The 15,408-nt window shown below is 36.6% G+C and overlaps 1 protein-coding gene across 5 annotated transcripts in view; it reads left to right on the forward strand.

The window, feature by feature from the left end:
• MSH3 (mutS homolog 3) overlaps positions 1–15,408 on the forward strand; it is a 192,524-nt gene that overhangs the window by 162,772 nt on the left and 14,344 nt on the right. For all 5 annotated transcript variants that reach the window (XR_006299152.1, XR_006299151.1, XM_043593057.1 and 2 more), the window contains exon 21: positions 14,687–14,873. Coding sequence is in view for 3 of the 5 variants with exons in the window: in XM_043593057.1 (XP_043448992.1) it covers positions 14,687–14,873 (187 nt within the window). In the remaining 2 variants the exon portion in view is untranslated. The remainder of the gene's footprint in view (positions 1–14,686; positions 14,874–15,408) is intronic.

Genomic DNA, 15,408 nt, shown 5'->3' on the forward strand with positions numbered 1-15,408 from the left:
CATGTTATATTTATGAAATTCACCCATATGGATATGTATAATTCTAGTTTACTCATTTTTCTATAATTATGGTATTCTATTGTATGCATCTACCACAGTTTATCCATTTTCCTTGATTGGTATTTAACATGATTCAAATTTGTTGCAAATTCAGACAATACTGATACTTGTCTTACATGTGTTTTCTGGTGCGTATGAACGAGTTTTCTGAATTGAGGCTATCATTTAGGAGTGGGACTATGGAGTGTAAGGAATGTGCATCTTTCTTTTTCTTCAAGGGGGCTGGGGCAGTTTAGAATCCTGCTGGCCGTGGGTAAAAGTTTGTACTCGTGCTTTAAAATTAAAGTAGACATACCCATTTGATGATGTTTCTATATAGTCTCCAAAATTGCTCATAAGGAAATTTTCATTTTTATTTACTGACCTTTACATGGAGTGCCATCTGATAAGTCATTTTTTGTTCATGCTAGGAAATTGTTTTCCCTCCATGTGCATGCTGTGCCTGTTTACAAAAAGACTTGAAGCAATTTATTGGCCTTCTCTGACAAACTGCCAGGCCTCCTGTCATCAGCCAATGGCTGCTTCCTCTTTAATTCCTTTTTGTCTTGCCTGCCAAGAAAGCAGGAGCTAAATTCAAGGCTCAGGTGCAGAAACAAATTTGGTTTAATTTTCCCCCTTCTCTTCTTGCATGGGAGTATTTCTCTAACATGATTCTTATAACAGCTGCATGAGAACCGTAGAGATGCTTGTTTATGATTAATGTTTAAAACATTCTAAGCCCTGTATCAGAGACCTATTAAATTGGAATTGCAAGGATGAGACCACAAAATTAGCATTTTCAAAGCTCATGCACAAATATGCTGTCTCAAATGTGAGGACCTACTGTCTGGCTTAAAATCTTAGTTTCATATTCATTGTAATTCTTCCACCATAAATATGTTGTTATTGTAAATCACTTCAAATTTTTTTTTGTACTCAATGTAAGAAATATTGGAAGTCTAGCAGAGTGAGACATATGCATAAAATTTGTCTCCAAATTTTATCTTTAAATTGGTTATTTTCATATTAATGATTGAACATTTACAGCACTGGGTTTAAATTCATTAATTGCATAAATACTCATCGAGTGCCTACTATGTGCTGTGCACTGTGCCATGAGAAGAATAAATAAATTTTTGAAAAGCTGCAAACAGACAGGATGCTTTAGGAATATTTTTTCTGAATGTTGTAATCTTGTATAATCCTTTCCCTAAGAACATTACTTTTAAAAAGTCAAATTTTGGGTTCTTTCCATAATTTGGCTATTGTTGAAAGTGCTGCTGTAAACATTGGGGTACAAGTGCCCCTATGCATCAGCACTTCTGTATCCCTTGGGTAAATTCCTAGCAGTGCTGTTGCTGGGTCATAGGGTAGGTCTATTTTTAATTTTTTGAGGAACCTCTCCACACTGTTTTCCAGAACGGCTGCACCAGTTTGCATTCCCACCAACAGTGCAAGTGGGTTCCTGTTTCTCCACATCCTCTCCAGCATCTATGTCTCCTGATTTGTTCATCAACTGATGAATGGATAAAGAAATTGTGGTTTATGTGCACAATGGAATACCACGTGGCAATGAGAAAGAATGAAATATAGCCTTTTGTAGCAATATGGATGGAACTGGAGAGTGTTATGCTAAGTGAAATAAGTCATACAGAGAAAGACAGATACTGTATGTTTTCACTCTTATGTGTATCCTGAGAAACTTAACAGAAGACCATGGGGGAGGGGAAGGAAAAAAAAAAGTTAGAGAGGGAAGGAGGCAAACCATAAGAGACTCTTAAAAACTGAGAATAAACTGAGGGTTGATGGGGAGTGGGAGGGAGGGGAGGGTGGGTGATGGGCATTGAGGAGGGCACCTGTTGGGATGAGCACAGGGTTTTGTATGGAAACCAATTTGACAATAAATTTCATATTAAAAAAAAAAAAAGTGCGGGGCGCCTGGGTGGCTCAGTCGGTTAAGCGTCCGACTTCGGCTCAGGTCATGATCTCGCGGTCCGTGAGTTCGAGCCCCGCGTCAGGCTCTGGGCTGATGGCTCAGAGCCTGGAGCCTGCTTCCGATTCTGTGTCTTCCTCTCTCTCTGCCCCTCCCCCGTTCATGCTCTGTCTCTCTCTGTCCCAAAAATAAATAAACGTTAAAAAAAAATTTTTAAAAAAAAGTGGAACTTTGGCAAACATATACACTTGGCTCTAATTAGTATTTATGTATTAGTGTTTGTATATATATTTATCAGTGAAATATTTCTAGACACTTATTTCTAAGGATCATTAACATCTTTGAGTGCATCCCTGGAATAAGATCTCTTGTTTGTTATCCTGATAAATGTAGGCTTAAACCTTATTCACCTTTTTAGACTCAGTAATTAAGTTTTAGAAAAGCAATGAATTATTAAGTCTGGCTTGAAAAAAAAAAGCAAAACACTTGGCTTCTCTCAGCATAATTTATTGCCATTTATGTCACTTAAATGTTGGTAGAAAGGGATATTTACATTAAGCGGTCCTTGGTTAATAAGTTGCATGCCATGCTACCCATGTAAACCCTCTTATGGCCCCTCAGTTCAGGAATGCTGTGTACTCACCAGTGTGTTTATTTTGAGAGAGAATTAAAGTGTAATAGGCGTTTGAATGCTTAACTTATTTCAGGTATTTGCATTTGTGAGGATGATAACTGATTTGTTTGTCCAGTCGAGTTTAAGTCCATGAATATTGATTGAGCACCTAGGTGGAGTACTTGTACTCTATTAAATATGTATATAATGTATATTTATGTATATTTAATGATATTTAACATGTATATATATCCTAATGTGTGTGTGTGTGTCTGTCTGTCTGTCCTCCTTAGACAGAAAGAAAACCCCTTGAATCAGTGCATGTCTTCTAGTTGGTAGTAAATACTAGCACTAAAAATCACACGATAAATGATATTTTACTAAATGAGTAGGCTGTTATGAATTCTATTGGCATCAAAAGTGTTGCCTGTGAGTATCTCTGTGGTTTATTTAGTTCCCGCAGCTGTGTTTGGCAAACAGGAGATGCCTCACTTCATCTTTTTGCTAGGAAGTGGTTGTATGAATTTAATACTTCAGAGTCACCTGAGGATTTGGTTTGGTTTGAAATCCATATCCCAGGCAGTTCTCCTGAAGGCAGATCTCCTGGAGATAGTGCTGTAATTAATTGGTATGATGAGGGGGCTCTTAGAGTCTGTCCATACTTAAGAACCTCTGCAAGTGACTCTAAAACATATCCAGATTTAGGAGCCATTGTTCAGTTTACAGAAGGGACAGCAGAATCCAAGAGATGGTGATTTGCCTGAGTTCTTAATGTGTATTTAACTATAAGGCGGCATCCTTTGGTTGTGTCAGGTTCCCCTTTAGTAATCTTATTAATTAATCTGATTAATCTTACCATGATGACTGATGAATCTTACCTTTCTTTTTATGGCCTTAATCATTTGTGGCTTTCACAGATATGGTTACAGTTGGGAAATAACGTTTTCTCTGTTAATTATTTTCCTCTGAAATTCTTGGGACTTTCCCAAGGAGTGGACTTGAAGATGTGTTAGAGAGTAATTTGTCCAGTCAGCACTTCCTGGGGTCTCTTTGATAGGAAAATGCCTGTGCCCTTCCTAAGTGGCCTGCATGTGTTTGTAGATGTTTTCAGTGAACGTGGTTTCCTGAGAACCAACACAAGTTTGGCATTTTCCTGGATTGCCATCTCGATTCTCAGCAATGTTTCCATTGAAATCGAAAGATTGGTGCAGTATTCTTTGTTTGGTTATATTTGCAGTTCAGTGTTACAACTTGTATAAATTAATTTTAAATACTATAATGTGAACTGATTGCAACTGTTAGTAGAAACAATTATATTAAACTTTCTTCTTGTCTTTTATAATAATTTCATTGTTGCTAATAAAGTGATTGCTAAAAGAAAGCTGGTTTTTTAACCTGGTAATTACCATCTTTTTGCCTTGTCTCAACATAATGATACAGTAAAGTATTTATCATTTGGGATTTTTAAAAATAAAATTTATTTTCTAATTGCACTGTAAAGCTTGTTTGTTGTGCAAAATATAAATATAGAAAAGCTCAAAAAAGAAATTTAAATCACCTGTAATTCTACTGCGTGGAAATCATTGTTGTTTAGGTATATGGCTTTCCAGACTCTTAAAATGAATCCATGTAGTGCTAAAGCATTTGTGATTTCATTCCATTTCTGGGTTAATGTTTATGTTTAATTAAATGTAACACAGATCTGCTACTTCATATTTTTATGACTTTTAAGAACTACACAATATCTACACATCTTATAATAATTGGTATCTTTTTGTAGCTTTTTCCTTGGACTTTTTTTATTTCTACTTCTTATACTGCCCTTCTCAAAAGTTAGAATACTTTGTTATTTAGATTATTTCCCTTTTATAAATTTGCAAAATATAGAAAAAATAAAAGCTTAGACATGTAGACAGTACAGAATTCTGTTAACTCTTTAGCAAAGTGAAGTAAAGAGGAACATCTTCAATTTCAAAAAGAAGGCAAAATAAGCTAACGTAAAAGTCCTCCTCTGTAGAGCACTTAGAAGACAAGTAAGGTATTCCCCTTACATGAGGAAGCTGGAATAGGCAAACTCATAGGGACAAAAGGTAGAATAGAGATTACCACAGGCCTCATGCGAAGGAGAGCATAGGGAGTTTGTTTTTTAATGAGTATAGAATTTCTGTTTTGGGGTATTGAAAAGGATCTGGTAATGGATAGTGGTGATGGCTGCACAACATTCGAATGTGCTTAATGCCACTGACTTGTATACCTGAAAAATGTCAACTGGTTGTGTGTGTGTGTGTGTGTGTGTGTGTGTGTGTGTGCGCACGCGTGCGCACGCGTGCATATAACCACAATCTTGAAAGCACTCAAATGTGTCAAAAAGTCCTAATGCAATATAGTAATTGTTGCCTCTATGTAATAATTTTGATATTTAAGCTCTAGTACTGATCATTCAATATGAAAAATTCTTTTTCTTTGTTTATTGCAGCACTTCTCCCTTTTGCTAGCATTTTCCTTGTGTAAGACCCAGAAATTGTGATTTGAGGGGACAGAGGTCCAGCCCATTAGCTACCATTGAAAAACATCTAGAATGTTATCTCAAAATATCAAGATCTCATAAAAACAAATTCTTGTTCAAATTTTCATATAAGTGTTCTTTATTTTAGAAACTGATACAAAAAAGTATTAATTTCTTTTCTCCATTAATGCTTTATTAAGCTTTGTTGACCTATATAAGGGTAATAGGCGAGGAGGGAGTAGGGGATTAGAAAGATTAGTCAGCCGCCACTCCTAAAAATATCAGAGTGATTTTTTTTCTTAATCACATAACTGTAACCTGTGTACTTGGAGCAAAATAACTCTAAGATGAAATCTAAAGAATGTGTTTTCCATTTTTTACTACTTTGAATATATAGACAGAATTATACTAATTCCATGTTCTAGAATTCCTTAAATCTCTAACATATTTTAACTTTTGGAGAATTTCAGAATCGTTATCCAGTATTATGTTTTGTGAAATGCTCGTTGAATTAATAAAACATTATAAAAACTTCTTTAATGTATGCTATCTTCAAAAGTGTATTTTTGGTAATTTACTGGGATATATTCAATATAGCAGGATAATAAGAGATAGAATGGTATCTAAAGACACTGGAACTGAAAGTAAGTGTAGAAACATAAGATAAAGTGCGAGTTGTTATTTGTTATTATAAGGTGTTATTCAGTTATTAGTAATCATGATGAAAAGGAAAATGTGTTTAGTTATAAAATTCTGTGTCCATAAGAATTATATAAAGTCATTATACTGCTGAAATTTATTGGAAAAATAAATGGTATTTCTGAAGGGAAGTTAGCAGAAACTATTTTTATCAGTAAACCTTCCCCATAGTTTTAAGCGTACACTTTGCGTAGTAGCCTCAGTTACTGGTTAACAAGCTGGCATTTCTTCAGTGTCTGCTGGGCAGCATTGTTACTTGATCATCATGTGCTGAGGAAAAATAGAATTGTAATAGACAATTTGTTGCCTCCTAAGGCAGTGACTTTCAAACTGTTGTACAGGGTGTTTAGAGTCCCCCAAAGCCCCCTCTGGATGAGGAAAGATGGCCTAATAGTGCTGTGTCTTGACCAAATCAGCGCTCCTTTTATCTAATTGGTAGTGAGTTTCTTTGTGAAATTTAATTTGAGCTAGGGATTTAATGGATAAAAAGATATTTGAAAATCACTGGCCTAACAGTAGAGTTAGGACTGTTGCATAATAAAAATACATCTAAGAGCCCCTGAAATCTGGTCTCCTCTCCTTAAGGACAGAAATACCATGAGGCACGCTGGGTAATTCAGCTCCAAGCCAGAAACCTGAAGGCCTTTGTATTTTTTTCTTCTCTGTTACAAATTTACTATGTCACCTTGGGAAAGTCACTTGATATCCGAAGTGTTTGCCCTCATGTGTTAAATGGCGGTGTAAAATGATCACTACCAATTTGGCCAGCAGCACAACTTTTTTGACTCTTTTGGCTTGCTGATAGGAAATGCTTTGCTATCATACCGGCTCTTCCCTTCTGTCAAAGTGGAAGGGACCATTGGAGAAAGAAGTGGCCCAGTTCTCTGTAGGGAATGTGAACATAAGAAAAAAACATTAGTGGAAGGGAGAGTAAATCTGTCTGTACCAATCATATTTTGGTGTGTACATCCCTTCTAGTCAGACTGGTCCCATAGGACAAATTCAGTGAGAGCAAAGGCTTTGGATAAAAGGTGACCGAGAGGTTTTCTGGGCCCTGATGCTAAGATCAATAGAGAACAATTTGTGGTCATCAGTGATAAAATCTAAGAGGGTCAGGATGGAGAATGGGTGATTTGTTAGTTTTGTCAGTTAGAAAGGCCCTGAAGACCTTAGCAAGGGTAAAGGGTAGTTTGGATAAGCACAAAGTAAATAGCATTTTAAAAAATTAATCTTCACCAGCATGGCTTGACTTTACCACTAAAAATTCAGCATAGCTTAAGCATTTGTACATCATATAAGTTATAATGAACAGTAAAATTTGGACTTACTCTTGTATTTATTAATTTTTAAATATTTTATTTTGGGGGGGGAGGGGCAGATAGAGAGTGGGACAGAGGATCCAAAGTGGGCTCTGTGCTGACAGCAATAAGCTCAACGTGGGGCTCAAACTCACGAATTTTGAGATCATGACATGAGCCGAAGTCAGATGCTCAGCTGACTGAGCCACCCAGGTGCCCCTGGAGTTACTGTTTTAAATGCAGTGTTTTAAAATTGAATGGAAAATACAAGTGAATACTATCAAGATTGTGTGCTAATTTTTAATTACTGGGTACCATATAATTGTAATAAACATTCCATGAAAATATTAGAAGTTAATTTTTTATGTCCTTTAAACACTTATGATCCTTAGAATGTGTACATTGTGATGTTAGAATAAACTCAGTGACAATGTGCAAAGATAACCCTGATTTATACCGAAGCACAAAGGAAAACAGATGTTTAAATCCTTTCACTCTTTGAGACTTCTCCCACAAATGGTTAGTCAGCAATTCTCTTTTTTAACTTGAAGTTTAGACATTCATATAATTTGTTTACTCTTGAGTCATTTTGGCTGGGTAAGTTGTGTTACAAGCCTCGGAACAAATAATTTCAGCAGTTGAACATGACTGAGTCAGTTCATGTACAGGATGTATTGAAGATCCTGGTCCAAGATACTATGCTTAGCATTTGAGGGGAATGCAAAAGTAAGTGTAGCTTGTGGAAAACAAGGCCGTCAGTTTGTAGAAAAGAGAAGAGGGAAGATTATTCCAGGCTAAGGAAATAATGAGGGAAAACATTGAGGGATAAAGGTGTGTCGTATCAACTTTCTGAATATATACTAAGCACCACTGAATTATAAATACATTTTAAAGGGTGAGTTTTGTGATGTGTGAATTAAATCTTGATAGAGTTGTTCTGCTTTAAAAGATATGTGGCATATATCAGGGAGCAAGTATGAATTGAGGTGGCAACAACATGGGGTCTAGGGACAGAAGGAGATGAGATTGGAGAGAGGTGACAGGTTTGGGGCCAGAGTTCTCAGAGGCCTTGGAAACCATGCTAGGAATTTAGGGTTTTATTTTCCAGACGTTAGGAAACCATTGTAAGTTTGTTTTCTTAAAAATTTATAAATATTAACTTATTTATTTATTTCTCCTAACCATCCTAAGAAGTAGAAAAGCAGGCACTATTGTTGTTACTGTTTACAGATAGGGGAACCGAAGTGTCCTAGCTGGGATTTGTATACTTAGCTATTATCGTCCTGCCGCCTCTTGGATAGTACTGACTCATTTGGTATGTACATGAAGCAGTTGTCAGTGATTTACTCAACAATTAGTAATAAGATTTTTTTTAAAAAGTACATACGAGCTTTTACAGTCATTCATGTTAACATGAACTCTTAACTAACATTGCATAAAAAGCTCTTGTCCAATTTGAGACACCTTGTTTTTCTTATACATTTCCAAAAATTCTTTTACTGTGGTAAGAACAGTTTGGGGCACCTGGGTGGCTCAGTCATTTGGCCATATGGCTTCAGCTCAGGTCATGATCTTGCAGTCCAGTCCATGGGTTCAAGCCCCACGTCAGGCAGAACCTGGAGCCTGCTTTTAGATTCTGTCTTCCTCCCTCTCTCTCTCTCTCTCTCTCTCTGCCCCTCCCCCACTTATGCTCTGTCCTCTCTCAAAAATAAACGATAAAAAAATTTTAAGAAAAATAAGAGGGTGGGCCCTTAGAGGTTTACTATTCCAACTTACCCGTTTTATGGATGAGGAAGCTAGGACCACACAGAAAAAGTACCTAACTTGGCTAAGATGACACAGTACTTAGTGACCAAGACAGGACAAGAGTGCTGGTCTCTTCACTCAAGGTATCACTCTTCTACCATATTTAGCTACCTTACATAATTTATAAATTCCATGACTTTTTAAAAGTTTTCACTCCATCTTATAGACTAGAACTTCCTTTTTCAGTATGACAGTTAATTTTTTAATGCCAAAAAACAGATATATAGAAAGTTCAAGTTCAAGGCCTAAGGCCTAAAATAAGAATTCACATATCTCTAGTGACTAAAAGTCAGCCTTTCAGAACATCTCTATTGTGTAAAATGTGATTTGCTTCTTTAAATGTAAATTTAAGTGACCTTATCTATATACATATATCTATATTTATTGACTCTGTATTTTATTTTGAACTGATTCCTAAAGGCACCTCAGTGATAGTAATGAAATGAACACTTACACAGCCATGTTAGGCCAATATTTCCTACATGTCTTAATCCACTGGAATTGGGAAAGAAGACTTTATTCAATAATTTATTCTCTATTTTTGTATCAGATGTTTTGCTAGGTGCTTGGAAGAAGAGAAAGGGTCACTAACTGACCAGTAACCCCCCACCCTGAGACAATAACTCTAAACATGTAATAACTTTCTATATTTTATTCTGCACAGGCAGTTTTTAATAAAAATGACCTAATATAACATTATTTTTAAGTTTACTTATTTATTTTGAGAGAAAGAGAGTGAGCAAGCATGCATGTGTGCAAGCAGAGAGATAGAATCCCAAGCAGGCTCTGCACTGTCGGCATGGAGCCCAATGCAGGGTTCGATCCTACAACCCTGAGATCATGACCTGAGCTGAAATCAAGAGTTGAACGCTCACCCAACGGAGCCACCCAGGTGCCCCATAGTATAAATTTTTTAAAAAGTATACTTACGGGGGCACCTGGGTGGCTCAGTTGGTTGAGTGTCCAACTTCAGCTAAGGTTATGATCTCATTGTGAATTTGAGCCCCATATAGGGGCTTGCTGCTGTCAGCACTCATTCTGACCCTCCCCCACCCTCACTCTCTCTTTCTCTCTTTCTCAGAAATAAGTAAATACGTGTGTGTGTGTGTGTGTGTGTGTGTGTGTGTGTGTGTGTATGTAATTGTAGAAGCAATGCCTGTTATGGTAGAAAACAAACAGTACAGAGGGCACACAATTGAAAACTAAAAGGCTCTCCCCCTACTCCCCATCATCTCTGGCACAGAACTAGCCCTGTGCAGTAGGCAGTCACTCTGAGGGTTCCTGATTTTGTTCTGCTGGTAGTTAACATTACAATGTCTATAAAATATTCTTCCCTCTAATTTTAGATTTATTTACTTTAGACAATATCTGTTGAACTTCTGGCAACAAATACAAAGAAATCATTTATCAATCCAAGACCCTTCCAGTTGTTAAAGCTGTTCTTACTTTTACCTTTCCAAAAGGTCCCAACATCTGCCCTGCTGTAATTCTCTTGTTCTTTCATAGGCTAGTTTACAAATAGAAGGACCCAATAGTCAACATTTGTATTATTAGGATTCATGTATATGTTACATCCACATTCACTGGAGAGCTTAAGAAGTATGTAATCCTTAAGGCGTTGGACTATCATAGGGGCTCCTCTTAGGCATCCCTCCTTTAAAATTCTCATTTCTTCCCAGCTTTTTTCACTTCTGTTACTCCCTGTAGTTCATGTTTTTCTCTTGAATGCTATTTTCTCTTCTGTATCTCTCTTTGAGCAGTTTTTTCATGAGGACTCATGGTGGCTACTTTTCTGAGTTCTTCAGAGTCTAAAATAAGCTTTATTTTGTCTTCATATCTGTTTTGGAAGTTTAAATGAATATACATTTTCAGATTTTAAATGTAAAGGAATTGTTCCCTTATCTTCTAGTTTGGCATTCATTGTAGGTAAGGAGTTTGATAGCATCTTATTTTCATCCCTTTGTTAGTAATGTTTTTCCTCTCTTCTCTCTCTCTCTCTCTCCCTCCCTCTCTCTCTCTCTGAAGTGTTCAGGATTTTTAATTTATTTTTATTGTTTTTTTTAAATGTTTACTTATTTATTTTTGAGAGAGAGCACAAGCAGGAGAGGGGCAGAAAGAGAGGAAGACACAGAATCTGAAGCAGGCTGCAGGCTCTCAGCTGTCAGTGCAGAGCATGATGCAGGGCTTAAACCCACAAACTGTGAGATCATGACCTGAGCCAAAGTCTGATGCTTAACCGACTGAGCCACCCAGGTACCCCTGAAGTGTTCGGGATTTTTAAAAAATTCCTGTCGTTTCTTAAATTTTACCAGTGTGTTTCTGGGTGTAAGTCTTTTATTAATCTTATTCAGCATTTTGTGGAAACTTTTCACTTGAAGATGCATGCCTTATTTCAGTTTAGCAGTAATTTCTTCTATGATATTACTACTTTTGTTGTGTCTGCCTTCTGTACTTCCTATTGGGTGGACTTTAAGCCCTTAGGAACTGGCCTCCATGTTAAAATTATTTGTGTGTATTTTTCATTCCTTGATCTATTCACTGTGCTGAGATATTTCTTTGAATTTATCTTTCAGATTAAAATCTTGGTCCTCCACAGTATCTAATTTTAATCCCGCCTATACAGTGAATTTTTTCAGTGATCATATTTTTAATTTACAAGATTTTTTTGTTCTCCAGCTGTTCCTTTTTTTGGTGGGCTGTTTTATTTTAAGGCTGCAGTTTCTTAATCTTTCTGAGGCTACCAAATAGAGGTTTTGTTTGTTTTAATTCTGTTCTTTGAATTGTATTTTTATTCATTTCCTTTGTGGTAGTTGTTTTGTTGGTTGTTCTCAGTCCTCGTCTTTCCTACCATTCGTTTTCTTCAACTGTCCTCAAATTTTTCTTTAATTTTGGATGCTGTCCATCTGTCTGAACGGAACACTGCTTCAGGTGCTGTAAACACTGACGTGGCTCAGCAGTTGGGTAGGTCTCTTTGCCTAGCAGATCCCTCCACCGAATCTAAACACTTTCTGGTGACCTAGTGTTTTCACATATGTTGTGACCATTTTTCAGTGTCTAATTTCTAAGTGTACCAGTTCTACTGGTTGCATAGCTTTCCACCCAAGTATTATTGCTCTTTCTCTTTTCCTTAGGCATTTGCTTTTTCCAGTTTTTCACTAGATAACATTAAGAAACATATTTGTACACACATTTTTCATACCTCTGTGATAATTTCCACAGCATTAATTCCTAGAGTGAAATTTATGGGTCATGAAAAACTTCTGACAGACGTTGCTAAATTGTGTTTTGGGAGGTTGTAACAACTCTCAGTCTCACATAAGAATATCCTTTTCCCTACACTCTTGACAGTGGTAGATGTTATCATTCTTGTTACTCTCTTTGCTAATTGCATATGTAAGACAGCATTTTATTCCTGTTTGAATTTGCATAATATGTGAGTATTTTCATTAGTTTTTGTATGTGTGAATTGACTCTTATCCTTTGCCTATCTCTCTTTTGGAATGTTTACCATTTTGTTTAGCTTTATGAAAGTCCTTTTTTTAGGAATATTAACCCTTTGTTATATGTGTTGCAAATATGTTTGTCAGTTTGTGGTGTTTGCTGTACACGTTTTGGTGCTAAGTTTATAACGCCACCTACCTACCTATCCAGAGATTAAATTTCACCTGTATCTGTTGGTATGGTTTCTTTTTTTTTACATTAAACTTTTAAATTCATGTAAATTTATTTTGGAATATGGTTTGAGTAGTGGCATACCTGTTGTTTTTTTTTCTCCTGAAACAACCAGTTAGCTAGCATGTTTTTTATTGACTGATCATTCATTCTTTCCTCCCTTCCTGATTTGAAATCTCTTCCTTATCATATACTAAGTGTTTTATGTGTGTATGTGTGTATCTGCCTAAAAATATCTTCCCAAGAGCACCCTACGGTTCATGAAATTTCTAACCAGACCACTCTGTTACCATACTGTTTCTAGAAAGCACTGAAGCGTAATACTTAAACTATTATATTACATTTTTTTAATGTTTATTTATTTATTGTTGAGGGAGAAAGGACAGAAGCAGGGGAGGGGCAGAGAGAGAGAAGGAGACACAGAATCTGAAGTGGGCTCCAGCCTCTGAGCTGTCAGCATAGAGCCTGCTGTGGGGCTTGAACTCACAAACTGTGAGATCATGAATGAACCTGAAATCAGACGATTAACTGACTCAGCCACCCAGGCACCTCATAAACTATTATATTAAAATCTTACTCAGTGCTTGCCTGTTATTCTAATTCTTGAGAACCGAAGACCTACCCCCCAATATTTGCCTTATCAGAGCATTTTGTTATCAGTTAAAGATTTATTCTTTTTGTCAGCTTGCAACCTGTCAGGAATAAAAGCAACCATGTTAAATGAGGGCAAACATGATTCTGAAGAATTCAGAGTGGTTTCAGAGATAGGAAACTTTAATCTTGCTTTTTGGTGGGGAGAAATACCAATAAACATTGACAATTGAGATAAATAACAGTATTTGAACTTTGAGGAAATAGCCAAAATGCTCATAAGTTAGCAACATTTCAGAAATTATGTCTTATAGTTATTGATTTTAAAATGGATAAAATTAAAACACTTTCAGTAAAACTAAATGCCACTAATTTCTAAATTCCACTGATTCCTGGAGCAGTTCTCCTAAGGCTCTGCATATCTGTGGGGAAAACATTATACTTCATTCTCCCTGCCCAGAACAAGACTCAAGCCCAGAGATGGGTAAGGCTGGATTTCACCATGAATTTCCCCAGAAAGAAAAGGTACCATTATGCTGCTGTATGTAGGTGACATGTGAACTACTGTAGCAAAACTACATGGATGAAGGTATTTTGCTGAGAAAATAGTTACCAGAATTCACAAAGCTGGTTAGCGGGTCAAACACCTGAAATCTAGGTTTTGCTATTAACTGTATGACCTGGAGTGGCTGTTGCTTAATGATTCTCCCCCCTTCCCCCACCTTTTTTAAAGAATCCTTTTGGACTAAATAGACATTTTCCCAAATGTGTTCTGTAGACCATTATTGCCACAGTTACCTTGGGAGTGGTAGGTGTCCACAGTTAAGTGAGTTAGACAAATGCTAAATAGTAGATACTTTTCTAGAAACTGCACAATGTGTGGTAGAATATTAAAGGATCACAGAAGTCTTACAGGAAAGAAACTCTTACATCTTTTGCATCCATTTCATGACGTCCCTAAGAACTATGTTCCATGAAGTCTACTTTAGGAACCTGTATTAGGTGTCAGAGATTACTAAACATTTGTGATTCTAATAAAAAGTTTTAGCTTCTATAGATAAATTATTTCAACATGGTACTTCAATTTGTAGTACCAAATCTTCTTGAGATACTAGGAAGAAGTCTTTAATTCTAGTACTCATAGGTATTTAAACACAGCAACACAGAGAAGCATTATTTTCCCTTGTGAGTACCAAAATTCTGGTTTGGAGTGACTGCTCAGAAGGTAGGGTCATAGGTTTTCCTATTTTGGGGGAGCTCTGTCCAGTACCTCAGACTCTATCCACAGTGCTTCTAAAAGGTGCAGTTTAATGTTAGGCACACAGTGTTTCTAAAAGGTACCATTTGATGTTAGGCACTCTTTTATATCCAACACATGTTTTCTTTTGTTTAGTATGATTTCAGTTATTATTGGCTCAAAGTGTATAGACCCTTAGGGATCATTTATGTTTATTGTTCACAAAGTAATACTTGGCTTCCTAAAAATGAAATTCAGAGGAAAAATCAAGGTGTTTTTATTTTATTTGTAGGATGGGTGCTGCAGATAATATATATAAAGGGCAGAGTACCTTTATGGAAGAACTGACTGACACAGCAGAAATAATAAGACAGGCCACATCCCAGTCCTTGGTTATCTTGGATGAATTGGGAAGAGGAACAAGCACCCATGATGGAATCGCCATCGCTTATGCTACACTGGAGCATTTTATTAAAGATGTGAGTATCTTGTACACCTTTTTGTATGTGAATGGTACATAGTATCCAAATTGTTTTTCTGACCTCAGCTTCTAAATATTCAAAGTTATCTTTAATTATTATAATTGACTCTATACCTGTAATTCACCATTAAATCACTATACATTGAATTTAGATAGATTAGCACTGCATAATGTCTGTAATTCTTTGATGTGTCTTCTTTTGCTGAAGCAAATAAATCTAGTCAGTAGGATAATGGTCTCCTTGGCAATACTTCCGCCCAGAACTGTTTCTTATTATCCTTGGCGAACTAAATCAAGAGCAGAGACCCTGCCTGTCCCCCATCCACCTGCAACCCAATCCTTGAAGAAGACAAAAAGGAGACAGAGACATTTTTACCTGTGAAGTACATTTTTCAGCAATATCCTACAGGATCTTGAGAGAAGGCCTTTGATCTCTTATCTTTGTATCTTTCTGCTTCACTCCTTCAGTCCATGTCTGTTTTTTCCATAGTGCAGTTCTGAGCATCTCAGTGTGAAATTTTGTTTGTGTTGAA

The sequence above is a fragment of the Prionailurus bengalensis genome, chromosome A1 (genome assembly GCF_016509475.1).
Source record: "Prionailurus bengalensis isolate Pbe53 chromosome A1, Fcat_Pben_1.1_paternal_pri, whole genome shotgun sequence".
Taxonomy (NCBI): Eukaryota; Metazoa; Chordata; class Mammalia; order Carnivora; family Felidae; genus Prionailurus; species Prionailurus bengalensis.